The sequence below is a fragment of the Limulus polyphemus genome, unplaced genomic scaffold (assembly GCF_000517525.1).
Source record: "Limulus polyphemus unplaced genomic scaffold, Limulus_polyphemus-2.1.2 Scaffold436, whole genome shotgun sequence".
Classification (NCBI taxonomy): domain Eukaryota; kingdom Metazoa; phylum Arthropoda; class Merostomata; order Xiphosura; family Limulidae; genus Limulus; species Limulus polyphemus.
In genome coordinates, this window is record NW_013666046.1 from 393,317 (window position 1) to 409,575 (window position 16,259).

Below are 16,259 nucleotides of genomic sequence, written 5' to 3' on the forward strand. Positions count from 1 at the left end.
TGTAGCATGTCTGATACAACTGCATATATTTATATATCGGGGATGTAGCATGTCTGATACAACTGCATATATTTATATATCGGGGATGTAGCATGTCTGATATAACTGCATATATTTATATATCGGGGATGTAACATGGCTGATACAACTGCATTTTTTTATATATAGGGGATGTAGCATGGCTGATACAACTGCAAATATTTATATATAGGGGATGTAGCATGGCTGATACAACTGCAAATATTTATATATATAGGGGATGTAGCATGGCTGGTACAACCGCAAATATTTATATATCGGGGATGTAGCACGGCTGATACAACTGCATTTTTTTATATATCGGGGATGTAGCATGGCTGATACAACTGCCTTCAGATTACTTTTTTAACTCTAAGCTTTTGCGTAAACTTAAGTAATTTATTATTAAATAGGATATGGAGACATTTGAATCATCTACATTCTGTTTTGCTTTAGTTCTGTGACCTTTTAGACGCAAACCCTCCGTATCATACAAGGTTTTCAATATTTATGATTTAACTTGTTTAACTTTTGTTGATGTCTAACAGTCACAAGATATACATACGAAACTATACAAAATTAAATTGTTGACGTGTTGTCACAGCTTTCCGAAGTAAAATAAAGCGCTCCCTTATTAATATGTAAAACGTATTCTGTAAAAAAGAAAATGAAATGAGATAAAACATTCTTCTATTAATATATGTAAAACTGATTCCGTTGAAAGAAAATAGAAATATACCTTAGGTTTCCAGAAATTCTTGTAATCTGGAATTTAGAGAGATCTATAAGAGTTGAACATGCTTAATGTGTGTGTGTGTGCAATCCAATTTCTTATTTTAAATTTTGAAGTTTCACAGTAAATAAAAGTTTTGTAAAGTGTTTCGTGAAATGGTGCCGTCTTGCATTCCACTTCATCCAGTTTCATTAAATTCAGGCGCGAATTTTACGGGTCGAAAATGGTAATTTCTAGAATAATTGATCATCCTTGTCACCAGCCTTAATGGTAACTTTGTTGCTTTGCCGAGTGTACTGTCGTTGGGGGAAATAGTTGAAAGCAAGACATCTGCATGTTTAAGTTTGGCATATTATTCTGACGTAAGCATCAAGCTTAATATGATTTCACAAAAAAATTATGGCACTTTTTTTTTTTTCAGTTGTGAGAAAACTTTCAAGATCATTTAATTTACCAAAAGCTTAAAATAAATACGAAAACATTCACGATAGACACACATCCTTCTTAAATAGTTAATTAATTCATGCACAAAACACTCACCAGTTGTAGTGAGTTTAGATATCTAGGAAAATGCTTTAACATAAGACCTCTATATTTAATATATATATATATATATACATCTATTTACATAGGTTACAATTAACAAAAAAAACCAAAAACCCTGGTGTCATAATACTTCCGATTAATGTCGTGACGGATGTAAAGAAGCAGGATAATCTACTAAGATAAATTAAAAAGTTTTTTCAATCCCGTTTCTCTATTTTTCTGAGCGTTTTACGAGGGACGGAGAAATGTTAATGTTTAAGAACTGGGAAGTAGACTTATCAAAACACTTCAATAACAACATAGTTACTACAAACACACATTGAGGGTACCTGGGATCTGAATAAGCACGTGATTTCTTCTTCTTCTTAATATTACTTGTGATTTAATGTATACTTCAATTGTCCGTACATTGAAATCGCTTTATTTTGAGGTATACACCTTATCCATTCCCGTACATGATTTAAGCCTGCTCTTATCATCTGCCTGATTGATAAAAGTGAAGTTTAAGCGTGTTTTTCACGAGTATTAAAATCACAAGAAACTAGTTTTTCTTCATTCTTGACACCATCCCCCAACTTTAAATCCCTACAGCCAGGTTCGAACTTCTCGATTTTAACTTACCCAAGCGTATCTTGTCAAACCATGCATTTTCCAGAACTTACACTGAGTGGCATGGTAGCTGTCGATGACAGAAACATTTTCAGCTAGTAACGCAAGGGCCTTAGGAAACTTCAGCCAATCAGGATGTTCAGTTGTTGGTTCACCTGATTTAACAAATGCCATTACAATGTCATGCAAAAGACTGCCAAAAGCATAGTCCTCTTCGCTAGGGTTGTCAAAGTAAATGTCAAGCTGATGGAAAAACGCAATAAGATCCCATAGGTGAAAGCTGTAGAGAGCTTTATAATCATAAGCTTTAACCTACAAATAATAAGAAAAAAAAAAATGATGAGTAATTTAACCTTAACCTGAACAAATTCTATAAAACAATAATTAGCACTTACATCCTACCTTTCAAAAAGATTTGTTTGTTTTTCTGATATCACCGTAAAGCTACATTAGGGATATATGCGATAACAGTCCTTAATTTTGAACTGAAAAACTAGAGTAGAGGGAAGGTAACTAACCAACAGCATCCACCACTACATTTTAGGCTATTCTAATCAAATAGTGAGATTTAGATATCACTCTTATAACGCAATCACGGCCCGAAAGTACAAAGTGTAATTTTGCAGCAACGGGGCACAAACCGTGGACCCTTAAATTCATGGTCCATCTGAAAAGGCAAGTTATATTTTCCAAAAGTTATATTTTATAAAAGCTTGGATTCTTAATTGTTATTTGAAATAATGTTAGATATTTAAAATATTATATTTTCTTTGTTTCCTTAACGCATAGAAATTATGGAAAGAGTGAAATTAAAGGTTAAACAGATTTTTATACAATTTTGAAAACAAATCAAATTATATAAGAAAGTACTTTAACTTTAAGTCTTAATTTTGTCCTGGTGAAGTTATTTTGTACTATGTTACGATAGCTTAGAACTGAGTTCATGCATATTTTCCAAGTGATGTGGATTTGTGGTTTGATTATTTGGCTGCAGATTGGAATGTCTAGGTTTCGTGACGCGATATAGTGCTGAAATATTTCGAAATTTGAGCTGTGGGGGCGTTATAACTATGGCAATCAATCCACTTACTGTGAAAAGTAGCCATACATTCGGCAGCGGCTGCTGCTGGCTTATTGCTATTATTTTGATTAGCAGTTTCTAAATGTGGATTATAATTGAAACTTGTGGTCTCCGACCTGGCCATTCAACTCATGTGTCACATAAAGTGGCGATCAAGTTCAAAATATAAAATACCGTGCTCTATATTAGTCCTTTATTGGCTACAGCTTGACTGATGCAAGATATACCTATTATTACAAGTAAACATGTTTTAATTAAGTATAATATAACGTGTCCAAACATGACGAAGTTTTGCTTATACAATAGTTTTCTACTCAAATAATAGGGAAAATAACAACATTTCTTAAGCAATTGTAAAAAAAAGTTAGAATTAAACGAGAAAATAAAAAAATCCGAAAACAAAAACTGTATGTTTAACCGTTTTCATAACATACATTCCTTTCCTCTTTTGTGGTATGAGAAAAGTGGTACTAGCTCCAGGAAAAATGGCATGGTGAGGAAAAGCGAAAACAAACTCTGACTTTAAATTTAACTTGTGATGGTCAATGCAATCACATGCAATGCAACTTAATTGTATAGGAAAACAAAACAAAAGGACTTCGTTCACAATATCAGAAAACTTTAACAAATGTATAAATTTGATCATTTTCTGCGTAATTTTGCAAAAAATCAGATATTTCCCGATGAAGTACACGAAAAACACATACAAAAAATTAAGGACCTTCTACTTCACACGTAAAAAACACATATTCTATTATATATATATATTCCCTATTACTTTCTGATTTTGATCGCATCTCAAAACGACCCGGAAAAGGTACTATACAACATTAAATTATACAAGTAATAATTTATATAATTTTATACATCTCTTTGTATAAGCTACAGCTATCTCTGCAAAGTGTGTATTTTGTATTCGGGTTATAATGAAAGGTCATACGTACTTTTCTATAACGAATTCATTTTCCAGTGATTTTTTTAAACTTGTGTATAATATTCATCGATCATTCAACATGTTACAAATAAAAGCATTCAAAAGATCATATATATAATAATATATGCTGAATAATATATCGTGTTTGCTTTTAATAAATTTTAACTAAACTATGAATTTATTACGGTCATCAATTCTAATTTTACATGCAACATGAAATCCATAATGGAAGACATATGAATAAATGTGTGTACTTACAGATACCGAAGGCTGTGTTGTAACGATGTAACGGTATACAGGTGATTTCATATTATCACTGTAAGCAGAAGCCAGTTCGTTCACAGGGCAGGTCTGCCTCAGGTCAGAAACCATTGTCGTGTAGAGTTCTTCGATTGTTCCAGAAGCTAGCCGAAAAAAATAACAAATAAGAAAATTGTCTTCCCTAAGGAGCTCATTTAGGTTTAAAAGGTGATGGAATATCACAATAAAAATGTTATGTCTTATCTAGATACCGGCATTAGATCAGTAAAGAGAGAGTTGTACAACAATGATTACCGTGATATTTCCTTACAATAAAGTTAAACTATTGCATACTACAATATTTACATTGTTATAACACATAAATATAGATATGTTTTCTTTAGTTTGATAAAAAAATATTTACTGTTTTTATTTTACCACATATTCTAACAGTGCGATTTGAATGCTTTTATTCTTAATTTTCAAGAGCATGCACTGATTCTTTAGTTTTTTTCAGTGGTAGTAAATAGTGCTGTTTGTTTGTTTTGTTATTAAGCTACCCAATGGGCTATCTGTGCTCTGCCCACCACGGGTATCGAAACCCAAATTCTAGTGTTGTAAGTCCGCAGACATACCGCTGTGCCACTGGAGGGCAGTAAATAGTACTAAGATGACCTCAAGTAGCCTATTAAAATTATTGTATATTGTTATAAAAACTGGTGTTTCGTATTGTTTTTCATTAATATAATGCATCAACACCTCGACACCTCCATCTGTAGTTAGTGTTACGTAATTGTGATTGAATTTTCCAGCTCTGACTAAGCAAGCTGTAATCGATAAAACATTTAGATAAGAAGAATTGTTCAACCCAAGCACTGGAGAGAAGAAACCTTCAATTACTTAAAATTCTTGTCGAGTTTCTATGGTGAGTCATCTGATTGTTCCAATGACATAAGGTTATTTTTCACGGACAACAAACGCATCCACTGTAATATCTGAAAACCTAAGGAAATGGCTAAATTGCTGTAATGGAATATGAATTATGCGGTTAATAATAATCTTAATCATGTGACCGACTATGCGGTCAATAATGATCTTCATCATGTGACCGAAACACTGGTCAGATAGTTGTTTTATCCTTAGAGCCATTTTAAACATCTTGTATTTCCAAGTTAAGTTTTTTACCATTTAATTGCTAACTAATCAAAAGTTTCGGAGGCTTGTCTTAGAACATGAATGTTTGTTTTTTTAAATTAGTTTAGAAACTTCAAGCAATAGACAGGAAATTAATTTGAAATCATCTATTCAAAATTAAAAACATATAACTATTATTTCAGACATTAATTAAATTAGAAATAAAAATCGCTGACGTCTTTACTGAAGCTCAGCTCTTAGTACTAGTTTTCCACGCAAGTGAAAATTGAAATCAAATTAAAAGGGAGTGAAATGTAACGTCTTTCTTTCCACTGATTGTTTTCGGATATTAAGATTTTTGCGTGAGAAAGGAAAGTGAGTATAGCACTATACGTCTCACAAAGACACGAGTTCTTCCTCAGAAAGTGGCAGAATTCTTCTGAAGCAACATTCCCACGTGCACTTATAACTCTAAGAGCTCACTGATCACCACATTAATCATGGTATGTTTTCGACGCTCTGATGGTATGTATAAAAATAAAGATCATACAAGAAATTTAAGGAGTGTAACCAATGACCAGTTACTAGGATTACAGCTCACCTTCAGCGTTTAATGTGTATATTTTTATGTTTGGTTGATAAGAATTCTTTCGAAGAATATTATTCTAAACATTATATTTAGTTACAAAACAATGTCTTCTCCCTTTAGATCGTTGTTACATTAGAATCATTGTAGTGACACATGAGTGTGCAGTAGTTATGAATATTGTATAATAAAGTAATGGTCACATTCAACCCTTACAGCTTCAGTAATAGTGTCTGCCAAGAAAGATGATGATGTTCATCATAAAAGTTTGAAAAGAATCTGTTAAAACACTAGATGCATATTTTAAATAACTATTGAAAAAGACCAAGTAGTGGGATTCGTGGTTAAAAATAACGCGAAGCAGGACACAGAAAAACGACCGTTTTTGTATGAGTAAAAACAATACATACACAAACGAAAAAAAAAGTACCAGAGCAGCCACGAGGTATTACTCCCTAAATCTCCTTAGTCAGTGGAATCAAAGGAGAGAAGGAGATTTATGTGCCCGAGAAGAAGATAATAAAAGAAACCTTGCACAATCTGTAATGATAAGAGTTTGGAACAATGGTACAAATACGTCTTTTTTATCAAGAGCTATCGATATTTTGATGTGCTTAAATGGAAGTGTTTTTCCAAACGCTTCAGAAGATGAACAATGAAATAACATCTGCATCTAAAAAGATTAGGATCGTGTTTCTTACTTGTCTCTGAACTATTGTAAAGCTGGAGTGCCATACGAGCAATACCAGGCCCAAAACTATCCAGGCTTGTAGTTACATACTTCTTGTACCTTCTCCACGACCAATGACGTAAGTCGTCCGGCCCTGGCCAAAATTCTACTGCTTGAGTGGAGGTTCCTGCCAGAAAATTCTCATATTAGTGTTTCTACTCATTTGGTGTCTGTCTGAATAACATATATTAACAGCAGAAACCAAAAATATAATATGCTTTGGTTTAAAAAATACAGATATGAAGGGGGCCCAAGAATAATAGAAACAGATGTTGTCAGAAATGTTGTTTCTCATTTGAACTGTAAAAAACACTGATAGAAGGACTTGCAGATAAACAAATAACTTGTAACTTCACAATGTGTACAAGTATTTCGAGCAAAGCTGGTTTGGGGCTCAGTACGTATGCATCATATATTTCATGCTATACCGATTGAACGTACTTAAAAATTTCAATTTTCTAAATATTATTTAGTCTTGACACGAAGCAGTAAACCAGCCCTTTAGACCATGTTCTAGAAATCATGAACTTTAATTAAAAACGAGTAACATAAGTTACTAACAAAATTTCAAGTTTTTTCATTTTATCTTCTCATGCTTGCTATTTCAACAAAGTAAATACTCATTACACTTCTTCAAAGTTTGTATCGAGTTCGCTGTAACAAAGACAAATTTGTTTGTGTTTTAATTTACCAGAAAACACCGACAAACTAAGTATCTTTGGAAACAAGTTGAAAAAAAACAACAATGTCTAATATTTTTAAACTCTTGTTTTTTTTCACCTCTAAAGCCTTCAGGTTCAACAAGTTTCACTCAAACTAGTGGATATGTTCTTTATTACCTTATAATAAAGGTACTCTGAAGCCCTTTCACAGTCGCAGTACAGACATTTTAATCAAGTGATTCTAAAATCTATTATAATCAAAAAATAAGTTCATCGTACGTGTCTTCCTAGATGCTGGTAGAACAAAAACTTTATATATTTTAAAAGCATACAGGATTACCGGAAAACAACATTTAACCCGTGCGCTTTTCGTAGTATTTGAAAGTAACAATCCTCTTAAAAAGCAAGGACAGTAAAGAAAGTAAACAATTCCCACGTGTGAATGGATAACAAGCTAGCACTGAGAACTAAACCGTACATATCACATTCTGGTATATCAGCAGCATAGTCTAACGTATACAAGCAAATATAGATTATTCTATTAAAATGGCAGAAAGAAAGACATGTAGGTAGGTCAAGAATCGTGTTTTTTGTTACATAAATTTCAAGCATGTACATTACGTGCTCTGGTGTTATCTTTGATAAAACTGTCTTCGTAAACGTTATCGCTTCTATAGTGATGCTTATGTGATATTCCTGTGTAAAGTGACTATGGACTGTCTCATGTGTTCTTTATTGTTGTTTTTATGCTTTGATTTAGAACACAGTCTTTAATATGAACCTTCATACATGGAACTTTCCCATCTAAGTCGCGCACTATTGTTTTAATAAGGTCTGCTGTCTTCAGCAGTTTTTAAAGTATTGTGTACTTTTAAATGTTGTTCAAACTGAGTTTTTTTAATAAGAATATACAGTAAATAGCACCCAGTTGGAGACTTAATATGAGATGTTACCAACATCAAATTACTGGATTTGTTTTCGCATGCGGAGTTTGGTTCACTGCTGCTGACACAACGCATATAGGCCACTGTATAGCCTTGCGAAAAATCAAAATGAAAAAAACATATGTTCACCATATTGATGTTCTCTAATGGTGAAAACTTTAGCCGTAGGCACGTATGTCATCATCTACAGTAAACAAGTCAAGTTAGTAACATTTTCAACAGTTACGCGTTTGTCTCAACAAACTCAGTATAATAACCCTACAAGTATAATATCATAATTCTTATATTTTGATAATCTATTGTTAATAGGACCTCCAGTCAGAGACATAAAAATTGATTTAAAAAAAAAACTATCTTAATTAAGCTTGTTAGACCTGGTTCATGTCGTTATTTTATTTTGGGGGGGCGTGATAAATTTATTAGTCTCAGTGTTGATATTATGGATACTGGAAATAGTCACCTTCTACGTACTCATGAGGCGTTTCGCGTTGAACTTTTACAACTTAAAGTATCTTTCCAAATCAAAAGTAGATTGGATTCCTACTACCACACCAATTCGTTTCGACAGCCAAAACAAGTAAGTATTGGTCTCAGAACTTAACTGATGTCTTCTGTTTTGTTCTTGTTTTTTAACTACCGTATCGTTAGAAGACGTTATCAAATGGAATTCCCTATCATGTATGTGCCCCACCATTTCGAAAAGGTTCTATATCGATGGAGTAGGAGGAAAGCTTTTTTAACATTTCAAAAAAAGTAAAGTACAAGCTTTATATGTTAATATGAATTAAGAAAGCATTATACATACAGAGGTGAGGGCCTTAATATACAAAATGTACGTGTATTTGTAAATTGAAAACTTGCGTGCGTTATTAAAGATAGACTATTGTCGATCGAATCTCGCTTCGTTATGTCAGTACTTCACTAAATAAGAATAATAATTACGTTCTGAGTAATTACTTGTGCATGGTTGTATTTGTACTGGGCTGGTTGACACAGCATTAAACTATGTTAAAGTGTCTTTCATTTAGATTTATAATCCTGCACTGAATAGTAATAAGTGAGCAATGCTAGGTAGTAACAAAAAACATATGTAAATTAATAAAGTCTGTGTATTTTAGAGTTAGGGTGATTAATTCGAGATCACTGAGACCACAAAGCTATCTAATGTTGTTCTATAAGTTCCACGATCATATCAGCATTGTAATGGATCGTGGTTTTAAAATTTAAGCTTATGAATTGAGTTCATTAGCACACTTTTTAATTTAAACAATATATACTATTCAATACTAATAGGCAGTATATATATGTTTGTGTTATTATTTATGAGTTTTACTAATAATAAAGATATTTAATAATAATATTATATATATATATGTAACATATGTAAATTAGTATTTTTCTGGTTTTTTTTTTTTGTAATAAATTCTCGAGATTCAGATGTTGCGCTATCAATCTTATTTTTCACTTGCCGTTTCTATCAAACAGAGTGAAAGGTTTTTTACCAGCCTGGCTATACACCACCTGATTAAAGCTCAGGAAATCCTTCGGAAGCTTTCCACGCAACTAGCTTATTATATTATAGATCTCTGCCTTCAAACTGATTGATTTCTATGACACTTGAATATCAAGTCTCTGGCAATTTATATGTGGATACGTGTACGTCATTGACAAGTTAATACAAAGGATGTTGGGTCTGTTTATTATTACGAATGGGGCGCAGAGAATTATCGGACTAAGTGTGTTGTCTTACAAGTATCTGGAAGACAAGAAACTTCAAATAAGTCGCACGTTTGCTGGCAATGTGGCTTTAGTTTCATCTTTGGTACAACAGTGCCCACTAGTGTTATAGAACATTAGCAAATACCATGTTAAAATATTAACACAGGTGCTCCAAAAATACATTACCTATGATGTTAAAATATTAACACTGGTGCTCCAAAAATACATTACCACTCTTGGCAAAGAAAATCAAAATCTTGATCCATAAAACTGGTTATGGGATTTAGCAACAAAATTGTTGGAGCTTTTCTGATAACAAAAAACTGGAATCAGCGTACAGATTGTAAGCGTATAATTTTTATGACAAACAGGTTAACAATACGCATAATTCTTAAAGTCTGGTTAACAAATAGCACTAGATCATAAAAATGTTATAGGTCTCTAAAGATTTTACATGTTCAATCTTCATACCACATAATAAATGTAGACATTTCAGGGATGTTACGAATAGGATAGTAAAACATAGTTTACAAAATTACTCTGAGCATCACATGGGAGACAAAGCGTGTGGATAAAGAGGAAGATGCCATTCACGCAAGGAATATAAACATAAAAATGGTGACGTTATTCATGCAAGAGAAGCGAGCAAAATGTGAATATATGACTGCCGAACGAAACGCTCTTTAAAACACGAGAGCAGCTGATACAAAAACTACACGAATGTGTTTTGGAAGTTCGGAAGAAAAAATATTTTTGATTATACGAGATCAATATTAAAGAAAAATAAAATTAGGCTTATTTTTGGAGGATATTAGTTATAAAATTAATTTAAATTAACTCTAGAATGTTCTACGGAAAATAATAAAATTAATTTTAACGTTGTTTTTTTTTTCAGAAAATTTTCAGAACTTAGTTTTTCGCATTATATTCAGGTTATACTTAGCAAAAACTAGAAATTTTTCAAATCATTCATTTTGACAAAACTTAAAGTTCCGCATAACAATCACAGCGTGGTCTGAAATCAACTTAAAGAAGTCGACTTATTCTGATTTACTAACTCATGTTTCGCCAGAATAAAAAAAACACACACACAGTCATTAAAGCTGTGTTGTTAGTAGAGCAATAAAAATAGTTTTATAAAACCTGATAATATGTACCGTATTAGGACATTTCATCAATGATCATTTTTTACACGAGTGTTTATGAATAACTTACCAATAAGAAGGGGTATATCTGCGATCTCTTCGGATTCTATTGCTTCTATTGGCGGTTTTGGCACTTCGTCATCTGTTAAGCAAACGGAATTAAATAGGTACCATGGAAGGCAAAACAAGGGTATAACTTTAAATGGGCAAATTTTTTAAAAAGTCGTATTACACGTGAATGAAACTTTCGAAATAACATAAGCCCAGTGTAAGCAAAAATATTTCGGCTGTGCTGCTCATGTTACAATGTTAGGATAAAATTGTACCAAAATGAGCCATAGCATAACACACTTCCATACTTTTGTTCGTTACTCTTTAAGGCTGTCGACCTCAATTAACGTTTATTTAATTATTTATTTTTCGATGACGAAATATGAGCTTATGAATTACACATCTATCTAAACAAGTCTATGAAAAGTGTCGATTATATTTTTGTTAGTTAGAAAATAAGATTTAAAATTACCAACTCAAAAATAGAATAATAAGGCAACTTTTTCAAAAAACATACAGAAATTATCGACATCAAAATAAAAAATACTTTTTGATATACCATTTAATGCCTTGGAATGTGCAAAAATCACCTTAATTATTATACAGGAACGACGAAAAACAAACAAATTCCACTAAGTATCTTATTAAAGCTAGAGAATACTTAAATAAGTGCGAGAAATCTCCAGGTGTTCGTAAGTTAGATATCAGACTACTTTGGATGATGCTAACGTAAGTTAGATATCAGACAACTTTGGATGATGCTAACTTAAGTTAGATATCAGACTACTTTGGATGATGCTAACGTAAGTTAGATATCAGACTACTTTGGATGATGCTAACTTAAGTTAGATATCAGACTACTTTGGATGATGCTAACGTAAGTTAGATATCAGACTACTTTGGATGATGCTAACTTAAGTTAGATATCAGACTACATTGGATGATGCTAATTATTTAATGCACATAAAAAAAATGTGACGATTATTTGGTTTATCCCAACATACGAAACCTTGAACAAAATTAAATTACCAAAAGTACGGACTGCGGAAGTGTTTAACCTCCGTTGTGTTACAGTATCGTATCACCTTGTTGCAAAGAGAAACTAATTTTTCTGGTTTATTTAAAAATAACAAAACTCCGAAGCTTAAAAGAAAACGTGTAAAGAATTTTCAGTTGCAATAATTGTTATAATTTCATCCCAGTGTTACACATATTTTCAAAAGTCAAAACCCTTTCAATTATTGTGGCTTTTTTTATTTTGTTCGTTGTAACATAGAAGATATGATAATCAGCAACGTTTACGATCTAATAAATCACCTTGGTACAGTTTATAGTTAAGTATGTTAATATGATAATCAGCAACGTTTACGATCTAATAAATCACCATGGTACAGTTTATAGTTAAGTATGTTAATATGATAATCAACAACGTTTACGCACTAATAAATCACCTTGGTACAATTTATAGTTAAGTATGTTGATATGATAATCAGGAACGTTTACGATCTAATAAATCACCTTGGTACAGTTTATAGTTAAGTATGTTAATATGATAATCAGCAACGTTTACGATCTAATAAATCACCTTGGTACAGTTTATAGTTAAGTATGTTAATATGATCATTTACCATTAGTTGATAAAACAAAATTAAATCCCTTAGAAATGGTAATATAAAAATAAATTTGTCAACTAAATAACTATTGTGTATAAAGCACTCTTAAATATATTGAGTAAACGTTATCTTAAACTCAAAAATATCATTACGTAAATATATTTGATACTGGTTAATAGGTTTAGCTTTTGAAATTATCTTAGGTATTGAGTACAAATAAATAGGTGTATATAGTGCTTTTACGTTACTTTACCTTCATACTTTAACCCAAATAGAAAAACTTTCATTTTTTGCCCCTTACCTTTCACTAATTCACAAATAGAACATCCATCTCTGTATTATAAGATACGCGTGTATTCGTATATTTCACTGTACTTCACCGTGAACTTGGCTAAATCGGGTCACATGTCTTGTCATATGTACTTCTAAATTATATTGCTAAGATAAAGAGAACTCACGGTGAAGTCCATAGCAAATTCTTGTGCTTACGTATTGTACACTTTGATGGGGTTCTTTCTGTCTTTCAGTTAGCCATACTTGATGGATTGTAGATGCACTCACTGGTGTTTGAAAATTGGTGTTTAGAGGTCTTATTTACACATTGCGCCCTGCTGAGTAATCAATAAGAGTATTTCAGTGTGATGACTAAGTGCGAATGTTGTTATACAACACACAACAGCCAGTTTACTTCGGTTGGGGTAGGTGATGACGCCCCATAGACAGCGGAGAAAATTATCACGCGTTTTAAAGGTTAATTAATTACATTTTGCCCCTCACCAGCTTGTTTTCCTGAGGCTAATTACATCTTGCCCCTCATCAGCTTGTTTTCTTGAGGCTAGACTGGTTCCGAAAGCAGGAGGTTTAGTGTTTTTTTTCACGAAATATCAAACACCTCTTTCCTGTAGTACGTAAGAAAACGTGTTTCATTTCTTATCAGAATATGATTAATGTGGAAAGATTTTGATTACTTTATATCTATACAGAGGTTGAGTAGTCGTATTAAAACGATTTTGGAGCCTCACAACGTTGTTACACCCCATGTCGCCACTTTCGGTCACGCTCTGTATGGCGAACGTACTTCTGCGGTGTAGTTTACATTACAAAAGGCTCCGCGGTAAAACTGTCATGTCCAACTCACACCACTCTTCCTTACATTTTCAAAGAAGTTAGCATGGTTCCTGACTATACTAAACAAAAGGTTCCCAACCTTTATTCAGATTGATTCTCAGTACTTATCTATATTGTCTATCCAAGACCCGTATAATAAACTCAGTAGAGACTGACAAAAAAAAAAAACAATTGAAGAAAATAAATATAAAAATAACATGTAGGACATAACTAACAGGAGAAAGATGATATGTACACTAAAGGTTAAAATAAAATATAAGTATTTAATTCGAGGAAGTTACAAACTTGTTTATGACCAACTTTACAAAATTTATCCTAACACGGAATGATGCTCTACAACTGTTGACAGTGGAACTCATTGTACAACCATACACTAACCACATGCACACTACCTAATCAAAGAAATCAGATCGTTCTATTGCTTATAACTACGCTTTTCTGTTAATCGTTTCCCCATATACCTCAGATTATCGCTATTTTGTATTTGCTAAAATGAAATAGGCAGGCCTACATATAAACTACACTCTTATATTGAAAGCCATAAATCAGTCTGTTGATTATCCGCTAAAGTCAACTAGAATAAACATTAATTTCTCAAAGACATATATGAAAAGATGAACACAATTTTCGCCTTGTTGTGTGTTGAAGAATTTAAGTGTACACCCTAAGCTGGATTCGTGTGTTATCATAAAGATGATTAGTCCCCATTTACAGCTCTAAACTCTCTCTGATGATAAGTTCTACATAACACCGTAAAGACAGACTGATAATTAGCCTCACGTACATTTCTAAACGCTCGCTGACAATTAGCTCAACGTGTCATCTTAAAAACACACTAATGATTTGTTCTAGATGCCATTCTGAATACTCGCTAACGATCAGTCCCACACATTAAGCCTTAGAACTCACTGATAATTTATCTGGCAGGTTAGATTGATAATTCGAGAAGGAATTACTGATGACGAGATTTTTTTATCCATGTTATTAGTTACGAAAGTATTCTGATAAACTAAAAGTAGGTTCAAAAGTATTATTTTCTATTACTGTTGTTTTAAGATTTCCAAACATCTTAATAGCTTTGTAGCTAACATGTTGCAGAGGGAGTCGTTATATACGGCATCTGTGTTTTTAACGACTCGAATTTTATTACTGATCCCTTGAAAACTTTTGGATTAAGCGTTTGATAGAATTACACGATCCTAAATCTCCTACTTACAATTATTGATTTTGTTCTCCAGCGAGTACTTTCCCACGTTTCCTTGAGATGGCTTTATTATCACTTTCAGTTCAATAAACACTGGAGACTGTCCTTTCTGCTCACTTCATGGACATAATTATTATTATTCTTTCCATATAAAATATCGTCAAATGATGTTTGATCAAATGTTAAAATTCGACAAAAACAGGTAAACATAAAGTATCCAATTTGTTGTACGGAAGTATTGACATTTATTAGTTATACGTACCTCCTACAACCACAAGTTGTTCAGGATAGATTCCTTGGATCGGTAGATCATTTTGATCTCGAATACGAAATGATGGATCGTCTTTTCCCAGGTAATAATTGATAACTTTTCTGTCCGAAAGTTTACGCAAACAGTTTTGGTCGGTACAATTTGACCTCCTCAGAAAAAAAGCTTCATTGTGTCTGTTAGCTTCAGCAAAAGTTCTTCTGAAAATTAATGCTGGTCCTGTGAGCCAAGCCTTTTGGAAAAGTTTTTTGGAAACAGGAGAAGTCATCATTGCAAGAATAGAGGCTCCCCCTGCATCTCCCCCAAACACTGTTATCTAAAACGACAGGAATGACATAGATGTATTAATAGTGTAAAAGAAAAATCCGTATGTTCTCCGAATTAACTTGTTGATTTTACATTAATATGCATTAGAATATATATAATTAAATCGTTTAGATGAAGAGTTATTCTTGAAACAGATGAGGAAATCAACAAATGGAACATTTACCTTGTTAGGATCTCCTCCGAAATTTTTGATGTTTTTATGAACCCATTTCAGAGCAGTTATTTGATCTGATAAACCAAAATTTCCACCAGTATTGCTGTTACTCGAATTGTTATCGGTGAAAATATCGAGAGCAAGGTATCCCATAGCAAATATACGATAGTTGAAACTAACAAGTACTACGTTCAACTTCTGGGCTAGTTTTCCAGATGGACTAAGACCTGGTTGATGACCACTTCCGAACTGTAAGAAGCCTCCATGGATCCAGACCATCACGTCTAAGTGTGCCTGGGAATATAAGTAATGCATATTAAGTCCATTTGAGTCTGTAAAGAAGATAATTAGGCTTCATGCCTTTATCTACATATAACTAAAATTGATAAATATGACGTCTACAAGAACCTGAAAGGGCAGTTAATTAACAATG

The 16,259-nt window shown here is 32.8% G+C and overlaps 1 protein-coding gene across 1 annotated transcript in view; it reads right to left on the minus strand.

The window, feature by feature from the left end:
- Nucleotides 1-288: 288 nt before the first annotated feature.
- The window catches only part of LOC106458260 (para-nitrobenzyl esterase-like), a 61,052-nt gene continuing 45,081 nt past the window's right edge, over nt 289-16,259 (minus strand). Inside the window, exons 4-9 of the mRNA XM_013917746.2 lie at nt 15,836-16,120; nt 15,340-15,661; nt 11,152-11,223; nt 6,583-6,738; nt 4,180-4,325; nt 289-2,218 (exon numbers count right to left, since the gene is read on the minus strand). Of these exons, the coding sequence (XP_013773200.2) occupies nt 1,910-2,218; nt 4,180-4,325; nt 6,583-6,738; nt 11,152-11,223; nt 15,340-15,661; nt 15,836-16,120 (1,290 nt within the window). The 3' untranslated portion in view covers nt 289-1,909. The remainder of the gene's footprint in view (nt 2,219-4,179; nt 4,326-6,582; nt 6,739-11,151; nt 11,224-15,339; nt 15,662-15,835; nt 16,121-16,259) is intronic.